This window comes from Osmerus mordax, chromosome 17, assembly GCF_038355195.1.
Source record: "Osmerus mordax isolate fOsmMor3 chromosome 17, fOsmMor3.pri, whole genome shotgun sequence".
In the NCBI taxonomy this organism is placed as follows: domain Eukaryota; kingdom Metazoa; phylum Chordata; class Actinopteri; order Osmeriformes; family Osmeridae; genus Osmerus; species Osmerus mordax.
The window spans coordinates 656,979-667,372 of NC_090066.1; the positions used below are offsets into that span (position 1 = coordinate 656,979).

Here is a 10,394-nt window from a genome sequence, read left to right on the forward strand (position 1 = left end):
GAGGGAGAGAGAGGAAGAGAGAGAGAGGGAGCGACAGAGATAGAGAGAGGAAGGGAGAAAAAGAGTAAGAAAAGGGCTTACATAGCGTGGGAGATGGGGGAGTGGCCCGTTGCTATGGAGACGTTATAGAGACAGGCATCTCCAATCAGCTGTTCTGATACAGTTCCTGCGGCATGATGGGAAAAAACATCAGTAATGTGACTTTACGGCACTAAACCACCAACGTGGGTAGCGGAGTTAGCTTATAAACACCACACTATAAACACCGCACTATAAACACCGCACTATACACACCGCACTATACACACCGCACTATACACACCGCACTATACACACCACACTATACACACTATACACACCGCACTATACACACTATACACACCGCACTATACACACCGCACTATACACACTATACACACCGCACTATACACACCGCACTATACACAGGCCTATCCACTGTATTTAGATAGAGATCGCTTTGGTGATCGCTCCATGGATGATTCCAGACAGTGTTATTTTCCCTTCCGAACAAAATGACTCATCTTTCATTAGTAGTTAGCTTTCACATTCAGGAGAGATAAATGAATTGAAAAACTCCTCATTGAAGAGGTGTGTGGAGGGCTGGGTGGGTGAGGGGTGAGGAGGGCTGGGTGGGTGTGTGGAGGGCTGGGTGGGTGAGGGGTGATGAGGGCTGGGTGGGGGTGAGGAGGGCTGGGTGGGTGGGGGGTGAGGAGGGCTGGATGGGTGGGGGGTGAGGAGGGCTGGGTGGGGGTGAAGAGGGCTGGGTGGGGGTGAGGAGGGCTGGGTGGGTGAGGGGTGATGAGGGCTGGGTGGGTGGGGGTGAAGAGGGCTGGGTGGGTGGGGGTGAAGAGGGCTGGGTGGGGGTGAGGAGGGCTGGGTGGGGGTGAGGAGGGCTGGGTGGGGGTGAGGAGGGCTGGATGGGGGTGTACACCAGAGCTAGGTGATGTGAAGTGTTTTGACTGGAGAATGACCGTGGTGGGTCGATGCTGCACCCTGGTGGACAAAACCTGCATTCAGAATGATGTCATCATGCTTCCTGAAAGAGGGATTTGAACTTGTGACCTCTGGTTCTGGACCTGAGGCTGAGCTGTACTTTCCCCTGTCATGTATATGGTGTAGGTTTCTAGTGTATAGATATGTTTAGAACACAATCTTTTATAATGACAACTAGGCTTGATGCTTTTATTTATCATGGTGTTTGTATGTACTTGTAATGGTCTTATTTAACAATGTCTGAATGTGCTGGATAGATCATTTTTCAATGCTCGACTCTGTCAGCAAAGCACCAGATCAACAATCCCAGACCACAAAACAAACAACCAGGACGTTACCTTGCCAATCAGGACGTTACCTTGCCAACGCGTCCGTTGGCCTTCCGTCGCCTCTGGGCGTTTGAGGAGGAAATACCAAGACTCACAGAACCAAGGTCAGCAAGAGTTTTATTAAGGAAACACTTCAACGATCACCAGAACTATATACAGAAGTTACAGTGTGTCATCACACAAGCAAAGTACAGTACAAAAGAAGTGTGTGTGTGTAACGTTTGTGTAGAATGTGTGTGGTGCATATAGTGTGTGTGTGTGTGTGTGTGTGAGAGCCTAGGCCGCTGCCTCCAGCAGCAGGTCCATGTAGGCTCCGGTCACCAGGCTGTCCTGCCCCACCGCAAGCTGCTCCATCAGGCCTCGAGCCACCTGCTCCCCCTCCTCAGGGCTCTGGTCCTCCCTCATCACCACCTGCACACACACACACCACGTACACACACACACACCACGTACACACACACACCACGTACACACACACACCACGTACACACACACACACCACGTACACACACACACACCACGTACACACACACACACACACCACGTACACACACACACACCACGTACACACACACACACACACACACACACACACACACACCACGTACACACACACCACGTACACACACACACACCTAGTACACACACACACACCACGTACACACACACACACACCACGTACACACACACAGGTAAACAGGCTAGAAAACAGTCTAACAGACACACACACACCACGTACACACACACACACACACACACACACAGGTAAACAGGCTAGAAGCCAGTCTAACAGACAGACACACAGACCTCCAGCTCCATGTAGTGTCCCAGTCCTTCCACTGTGTCTAGATGAACTCTGGTCTGGCCCACCAGGAACAGCTTCCTCTCCTTCCTCACCTCCCCTTTGATACCCAGAGCATCTGCTAGCACCACCTACACGCACACAAATCCCCCCCACACACACAGTTAAACCCCTATTCCCCCTTTGATACCCAGAGCATCTGCTAGCATTGTCTACACACTTAAACAAACACACACACAGACAGACTGACACACAGACAGTCAGACAGACAGGCAGACAGAGTCAGACAGACAGACAGAGTCAGTCAGACAGGCAGACAGAGTCAGACAGCCAGGCAGACAGAGTCAGACAGACAGGCAGTCAGACAGAGTCAGACAGACAGACAGACAGACAGAGTCAGTCAGACAGGCAGTCAGACAGAGTCAGACAGACAGACAGAGTCAGTCAGACAGGCAGTCAGACAGAGTCAGACAGATAGGCAGCAGCCTCACCCTCAGCCCCTCAGGGTCCTGGGTGGGGGAGATGGAGTAACGCGACAGTTTAGGACCGTCACAGTCTGGTCTCTCATAGAAGATCAACTGGCCACTCCCATCCTGCACACACATACACCCCACACTGTGAACACGGGTATGTGTGTGACATGTGTGTGTGTGTGTGAGATGTGTGTGTGTGTGACGTGTGTGTGTGTACCATCAGGTTTCTCAGTTTCAGCCGTCCGTTGCTGCAGTTGAAGAAGGTGTCTTGCTGACGGATCACTACGCCCTCTGATTGGCTGAGCTGGCCAGCCCTCTCAGCGAATAGGCTGTAGTCGTTCACCCTGGCCTTGATCTCCACGTTAGACGGCATGCTGGGGCGAGATGTGACGGTCTGTAGTGAGCATGTGCAGACAGACAGTGACACACTACATCCACTGACACCACACAACCTGCATACACACACACGCATCACATCCACACAACCTGCATACACACACACGCATCACATCCACACAACCTGCACACACACACACGCATCACATCCACACAACCTGCATACACACACACACGCATCACATCCACACAACCTGCATACACACACACGCATCACATCCACACAACCTGCATACACACACACGCATCACATCCACACAACCTGCATACACACACACGCATCACATCCACACAACCTGCATACACACACACGCATCACATCCACACAACCTGCATACACACACACGCATCACATCCACACAACCTGCATACACACACACGCATCACATCCACACAACCTGCATACACACACACGCATCACATCCACACAACCTGCATACACACACGCATCACATCCATAAATTGACCGCTAACGTATCTTTCTTGAATGGACAGGTCTTGATTGTGTGCTGTAGCTCTCTAGCTAATCATGTTACCAGGCTAAAACATCCTCCGTATTAGAACGCGCTTCACAGACACACAGTCCCATCAAGGTAAATCTAAGCACGGTAACATCTGACTGGTCTGACCGCTAATGTACCGAGCGTCCGTCCGCAGCCGGTAACTTAATCTGCACGTGTCTTACCTGCAGACACAGAAGCCCTCGTGAAAGGAGTTGTACTGAAGTTCGCGCCACTAGCCCCTGCATCGTTATGAAACGAGGTTGTGGTCACTGGTCTGCCATCGGTTCCTAATGTCTAATGTCGAGGCTGCAAGCGGCGTCTGAAACACAGCGCTGACTCCGGATAAGCAGTTATGACCCTCTGTCGTTTTAGACTATTCGCTCCGCTTTTTCCGCATTCAGTCACATGTGCCTATACGTCAGTTCGTGAGTCAGATTCATGATCTGTGTAGGCCATGGGTTATGGAAGCAAATCAGTGATGTTTAGAATTTTAAAAGGTTGAATATTGAATTTTTAAATTTAAACACCACCGAATGTGTTGGTTTTTGAATTCACATATAAACTGTAAAAAAAACAAGCTTCAGAAATTCAAATAGAACAAAATTCAGAATTTTGTCATCAGACCAACAAATTAGGTGGTGTCCACACATGTCACTGATTTGCCTCCATAAACGGTCCTATAACTTTTATCATAACTTTTGTACATTACTATTCATTAACATTTTCGTGATTTGTATTTTGTACAGTACTATCCTTTGCAACAACAACAACATCAGTTATTGTAAATGTTATAGACTACTTTTCTATACATTTGAGTTATGAAACAATAGAGAGCTCATTGTCATGAATGTTGATAGTAACCCAGGTTAGAGTTAGACAGCAGGGTTAGGGTTAGACCAGCACGGTTTGGGTTAGACCAGCAGGGTTAGGGTTAGACCAGCACGGTTTGGGTTAGACCAGCAGGGTTAGGGTTAGACCAGCACGGTTTGGGTTAGACCAGCAGGGTTAGGGTTAGACCAGCAGGGTTAGGGTTAGACCAGCACGGTTTGGGTTAGACCAGCAGGGTTTGGGTTAGACCAGCACGGTTTGGGTTAGACCAGAAGGGTTTGGGTTAGACCAGCAGGGTTAGGGTTAGACCAGCAGGGTTTGTGTTAGACCAGCAGGGTTAGACCAGCAGGTCTTTATGTTTACATCAGGACACTACTAGGACTTCCCACTCTGTTTTTATTTTTATTTTGTTTGTCTTTTCTTACATACAAAGGGTAACAGTTGTAGGAATTCCCAAAGTTATACATACACGATAAATATCATGCTACCAAAGTATTAAATTTGTACAAAAATACTTTACATAGTTCATAATACCTGTCCATTAGAAATAAAAATACATTTGTCTTTTCTGGGACTTTAACAGTGAAACTGATTTTCAAACAGATCATATATAGAGAATGGTTACCCACTATTTCAATTGGCAGTGCTTCAGTCCAATACCATCCAGAAGAACACAAACAGAAAGATGATTGGCCCAGCCCCCGGTGGGAGGGGGCGGTACTACAGTCCAGACATCACATTATTGGTGTTTCTACTGACAACAGCTAACAGGTTAGGGTGCGAAGCGACAGTCTGGCCCAGATAGCAGAGGACAGGACCTGTTGCAGAAACCCTTAACACTACTGGGGACTAGATGTAGCAGTAGTAATCAAGTCAATCAAATCAAGACCAACTCACAAACTATCAGTGGATAATCCAGAGTTTGTGGAATGAGGGTATAATTGTGCGCAGTGGAGAGACCTCAGAGGTATCTCTACAGTAGAGCTACAGTAGAAAACAGAATAGAAACAACACAAAGTAAAAGACTAGAGTAAAAATGAAGATACAGGTGTGGACCTTGTTGACAGTAGAGACACATTCAAACATTAGAGACACAGTAGACACGCAGTAGAGATGCAGTACAGGACCCGAGTGTGGGTCCAATCTCAGAATGGCTTCAACAGTCTTCGCAACGTGACCGCGGGAGGGGGTTGTGGCTTTTGTTAAGGAGCCCTGTGATTGGTTGCCGAGCCAGTTTAAATAGTGAGTGGACAGTGTGATTGGGTGAGCGCTGACAACAGGGCGGGACATCGATCATCACCACGGATACGAGAGGAACGTCGCTAGCCTGACTAAAACAGGCCTTTTTTTTTGTCCTAATGGATATTATGATGCAGAGCAGCTGTACTTTGTAAGAAACTGAAAGAAATATCCTGGAAATCCGTTGTAGTGACGTTGTTGGTGAGAAATGACACAGATTTCATCCTAATGGCCCGGGTTTCAAACCCACAACAACCATTCTCTTTTTTACACACATGGTTAGTAAAGCCTTCAGGGCTGCGACCTCAGAAAACGATAAAACGTACAAAACATACTTGTAACAACGCCAGTAGTAGCACATAGATTAGCATATTCATATTTACTCAGAGAAAGGGGGAGACGGGATTGGACGGCTCAGGATTCACAACAGATGACATCATGCTTGACATGTGCAGCCAGCTGAAGTTCTGTGGCGTGAGGAGGGGTCAGGGGTCAAAGGTCAGGAGGTCATGGGGGGGGGTCAGGAGACAGACTGACTGTGCTGACTAGGGGTAGTGTGTTCTGACTCACACACACATATGAGGTGTGAATGAGTGTGTGTGTGTGTGCTGAAGGTCTTAGTGTTTTAGTGAAGCCTGAACAGTGAACAGACTGAATACATCAACAGGACAGTATGTGTTGAGTGTGTGTGTGTGTGTGTGTGATTGTATGTGTGTGAATGCATCATCAGGACAGTATGTGTTGCTACTGATGAGCAGGGTCAAAGGTTTGGCCTGGAACCACTTGTGACGCACGCTCACAAACATATACATAGCCTACACACACACGTGCACACACACACAGACACACACACACACAGACCAGCCAGTCCAACAGCACATGAAAACACCCGACAGGGTCCACATGATCTGGTAGTCAGGGTTAGGGTTCGACCAGATACCAGCACAGACACCTGGGAGAGACCAGGAGGAGAGACCAGCCCAGTGGAGAAAGGTAGGAGAGATAATGATGGCACTGGTCACTGTTTCAGACTCTCATCAGTCCAGGAGTGACGGTGTTCTGCTCTCCTCCCGGATGAGAAGGAGGAGAAGAGAAGGAGGAGGAGAGGAGGAGGAGAAGGAACAGGATGAGGAGGAACAGGAGGAAGAAGGAAACTCCTGGTGTGGGTGGCCTGTAGGCCTTGTCTCCAGGACAGGAGTGTGTCTGTGCTTTATAGAGCTACACATCCACGCAGCGGGACCACAGTCAGTAGCACCAAGGAGATCCAGGCCGTTCACTCTGAGGCCGTCCACTCTGCTATAAGGTCTTATTGGGGTCTCTATCCTCCCCCAGCCCCAGCCCCGGCCCCAGCCTCGAGTTAAGCTGCAGGCCAGCAGACAGTGAGTCTGTGGACAGTCGGGTCCCCCCCAGCGGGTTCCCCCCCCCCCCCAGCCTCGCTCCAGCTCAGCAGGGGGTCTGCAGGGGAGTGGCTCAGGTCCGCGGGAGTGTTGTGGAGCTCGCAGGCTGGCTGAGCCGAAGCCAGGCCCCTGCTGATCACCAGCTCCAGCTTGTTGCCAGACTCTGCGATGAGAGGAACCACCAGGCAACAGTCGAAGTCTCGGGTCCGAACGTGGTTGATCTGGAGGGACACAGCACAGTTACCCTGGGGGGGGGTGTCTAGGGGTGAATGTCTGTGTGTATGTTATATCTGTGTGTGTGAGTGTACCTGTAGAAGCCTGTCGTAGGACTTGAGCCCCCCTAGCTCTGCGGGGCCCCCAGGCCGGAGGTTGCTGACATACACACCCTTCTCCAGGAGACCGTCAGACACGCTGAAACCAAAGTCCTCCAGGTCCGACTCCTTCTCCAGGCTCACCTGGACACAACACACCTGTCCTGAAACTTGCTCACCTGGACACAACACACCTGTCCTGAAACTTGCTCACCTGGACACGACACACCTGTCCTGAACCACGCTCACCTGGACACAACACACCTGTCCTGAACCACGTTCACCTGGACACAACACACCTGTCCTGAACCAGCCTGAACACATCCTGTCCTACCTTGTGCAGCTCCACAGGTGTGGGCGGGGCCAGGATGTCTGAGATCTCCTGCCTCATCTTCCTCAGGGCGAAGGCCTTGCGCCCGGGGTCAGAGGGCAGGGTGCTGGAGCGAGCGGCCGGGCTGGGGGCCGCCCTGCTGGAGCCTCGCTCCTGGAAGCTGGCCTGCCGGCCCAGCTGGGACCGGGAGGGGAGCTCGTGGTTTAGACTGAGGCTGCTGCCTGACATGATGGTGGCCTGGGGGGGGGGCAGGGGGAGAGGAGGGGAGGGAGAGAGGAGGGGAGGGCAGGGGGAGGGGGGGGAGGGAGGGAGAGAGGACGGGAGGGCAGGGGGAGGGGGGGGCGGGAGGGAGAGAGGACGGGAGGGCAGGGGGAGGGGGGAGGGTGGGGGGAGGGAGAGAGGAGGGGAGGGCAGGGGGAGGGGGGGGGAGGGAGGGAGAGAGGAGGGGAGGGCAGGGGGAGGGGGGGAGGGAGAGAGGAGGGGAGAAGAAAACAAAGTAGAATTGATCAAAAGCATTGTTAGGTTCTCTTTCACCCAGTGTCATGCAGCCAAATGCTGGTCTCCTATGCAGAGTCCTCCTCAGAGCACCTCCTCATATCTCTACAGATCCTCCCCATGGCACCTCCTCCCTCTGCAACAGGCAGGACAGGAAGAGGAAGTGATGGTAGCTGAGTTCAGAACCACACAAACACGGGGAACTACACATCCCAAGAGGCCTTGCAGCACCGCTCTCCCATCATGCTTTGTTCACACTGCCATGCCCATCGCAACACGACTCCTCGTTCCCATTGGACAGTTTTAAGTGAGGGTAACTCAAACTGTAGCACAAGGTGTTTCTCTATTGGCTGATACTGAGGCAGTGTCATGCATCTCCATGGTCACCCAGGTTTCAGTTGGTCTAGTTGCTCTTCATCTCCCACTCACGTGTTGCAGTCTCATTGTTAGCTCAGCTTTTATTTGAAGAATAACTCAACATTACCTCAGCATTACCTCAACATTACCTCAACATTACCTCAACATCTGTGAAAACATCCATGTTGAGTCACATCATTCTAGTGTTTGTGCTTCTGGAACAAGATATGATGTCACACTTTAAATGATACGTGCCCTCAAAAACAGCAAGGTACATTCAGCCCCTTGTTGTGGCATTAGACTCAGGCCATTACACAGTTCAACAGAGGTGTCATTAGTAGCATGAATAAAGTAGCATTGGGTCAGTGAAGCTTCCATGATGCTAACCTTTACATTGTTAGCTTGTGAAGCATTAGCATGTCGTTTGGAGGTTGACTGACATGTGACTTGGTAAGGAGGGGGGGGGGGGGGGTGGCATGGCCAGGTACACTCCACAGATCGGAGGTGGGGTGGGAGAGGCAGGCCAGGGGGGGCGGGGGGGAGGCAGGCCAGGGGGGGCGGGGGGAGAGGGGGGGAGGACTGGAATGCACCACTGTACGGGGGAGGCACAGAAACAAGGTATTAAAGCAGCTACAAGCAGACAGGAGAGGAGAGGAGAAGAGAGAGGAGAAGAGAGAGGAGAAGAGAGAGGAGAAGAGAGAGGAGAAGAGAGAGGAGGAAGGCAGAGAGGAGAGGAGGAGGAAGGCAGAGAGGAGAGGAGGAGGAGAGAGCAGTAGAGGAGAGGAGGAGGAGAGAGTAGTAGAGGAGAGGAGGGCAGAGAGGAGAGAAGAGGAGGAGGAGAGAGCGGTAGAGGAGAGGAGGGGGGCAGAGGAGTACCAGCATGGTCAGGTTTCTCTGATTCAAAACCCTGTCTGGTTCCTCCTGGAAAGAGAGGGAGGAGTTACACACAACCAGGAAGTGACCGCATGCAACCAAGAACAAATACACGTGGATTTGTAGTTCTTTGTCGTTGAGGTTTGTAGTCCAGTATGTGCTTCCTACCTCCAGCTCTCTCAGGATTCCTGATTGGCCACAGGTTTCCAGGTCCTCCAATGCCTGCGACCAGAAGTTCTCTTCCTGGTCTGGTTCAGTCCCATCATGCCCCCACTGTGAACCTGGAGAGGTCAGAGGTCAACACACACAGTCAGCCAATCAGCAGAGCAGAAATCTGCCCAGTCACCCAATAAGGAAGCGGAAATAACCCAAATCACCCAATCAGCAAGCAGGAATCTGGACTGTCACCCAATCAGCAATCAACATGTGGGGAACACGCTACTGAGCTTAGTTCAGAGGGGAAGGAAGAGAGGTGAGATGAGAGGCCAGGAACACACACACACACACTCATATACATACACATACACAATCAAACACACACACACATTCTCAGAGACACGCCCGACCACTAAGATTAACCCGCCATTCAGGCTGCAGTGTTGTGGACACAAGGGGGAGAGTTCAGATGGGGGGTCAGGGGTCACCAGGGGTCAGGGGTGGGCCTGCCCTCACCTGCTGTCTGTTATCAAGCCGCTGGGCAGCGTACAGGCTCTGCAGATGTAGGAGAAGTACTTCAATCATCATATCTACACACACACACACACCACTACACACACCCTAACAAACCTAAACACACACTCAGACACACACACACACGACTACACACACCCTAACAAACCTAAACACACACTCAGACACACACACACACACACACCCTAACAAACACACTCAGGCACACACACTCTCTCGTACCCGCTGGTTGGGGCACGGTCCCCAGTCATTGTCCAATCCCAGGTCCTGTAGGATGTTCCTCTGGCGGGTGCTGCCAGGTGATTGGCTGTCGTGGCTGGGCTTGGCGTTCCGCCATTCATGACTGTGGAAGCTGT

The 10,394-nt window shown here is 51.2% G+C and overlaps 2 protein-coding genes across 4 annotated transcripts; both read right to left on the reverse strand.

The window, feature by feature from the left end:
* Positions 1–1,453: 1,453 nt before the first annotated feature.
* Positions 1,454–3,810, reverse strand: LOC136960311 (uncharacterized). 3 transcript variants are annotated; one of them, XM_067254753.1, is made up of 5 exons: positions 3,700–3,810; positions 2,836–2,992; positions 2,637–2,738; positions 2,151–2,276; positions 1,454–1,754 (listed from the first exon to the last, which is right to left on the reverse strand). In XM_067254753.1, the coding sequence occupies exons 2-5, from the start codon at positions 2,989–2,991 to the stop codon at positions 1,620–1,622; spliced, it is 519 nt and encodes a 172-aa protein (XP_067110854.1). In that variant the 5' UTR covers position 2,992; positions 3,700–3,810; the 3' UTR covers positions 1,454–1,619. The 3 variants fall into 3 exon arrangements, with proteins under 3 accessions (XP_067110854.1, XP_067110853.1, XP_067110855.1); XM_067254752.1 differs by having other exon boundaries at positions 2,836–3,012; positions 3,700–3,801; XM_067254754.1 differs by lacking the exon at positions 2,637–2,738 and having other exon boundaries at positions 2,836–3,012; positions 3,700–3,801.
* A 3,131-nt stretch (positions 3,811–6,941) lies between these two features.
* grip1 (glutamate receptor interacting protein 1) lies at positions 6,942–10,366 on the reverse strand. Its single transcript, XM_067254932.1, has 7 exons — positions 10,261–10,366; positions 10,021–10,059; positions 9,517–9,629; positions 9,352–9,396; positions 7,627–7,860; positions 7,290–7,436; positions 6,942–7,202 (listed from the first exon to the last, which is right to left on the reverse strand). The coding sequence occupies exons 4-7, from the start codon at positions 9,355–9,357 to the stop codon at positions 6,942–6,944; spliced, it is 648 nt and encodes a 215-aa protein (XP_067111033.1). The 5' UTR covers positions 9,358–9,396; positions 9,517–9,629; positions 10,021–10,059; positions 10,261–10,366.
* Between the last annotated feature and the right edge of the window lie 28 nt (positions 10,367–10,394).

Excerpts from the sequence above, each read along its gene's own strand:
- grip1 (XM_067254932.1), bottom strand. Across the intron at positions 7,437-7,626 it reads CACCTGTGGAGCTGCACAAG|GTGAGCCTGGAGAAGGAGTC; the intron begins GTAGGACAGGAT and ends TGTTGTGTCCAG. Across the intron at positions 7,203-7,289 it reads CCTACGACAGGCTTCTACAG|ATCAACCACGTTCGGACCCG; the intron begins GTACACTCACAC and ends GTGTCCCTCCAG.
- LOC136960311 (XM_067254752.1), bottom strand. The coding sequence starts at position 3,762 with ATGCAGGGGCTAGTGGCGCGAACTTCAGTACAACTCCTTTCACGAGGG. Across the intron at positions 3,013-3,699 it reads GAGGGCTTCTGTGTCTGCAG|ACCGTCACATCTCGCCCCAG; the intron begins GTAAGACACGTG and ends TGCTCACTACAG. Across the intron at positions 2,739-2,835 it reads TGAAACTGAGAAACCTGATG|GATGGGAGTGGCCAGTTGAT; the intron begins GTACACACACAC and ends ATGTGTGTGCAG.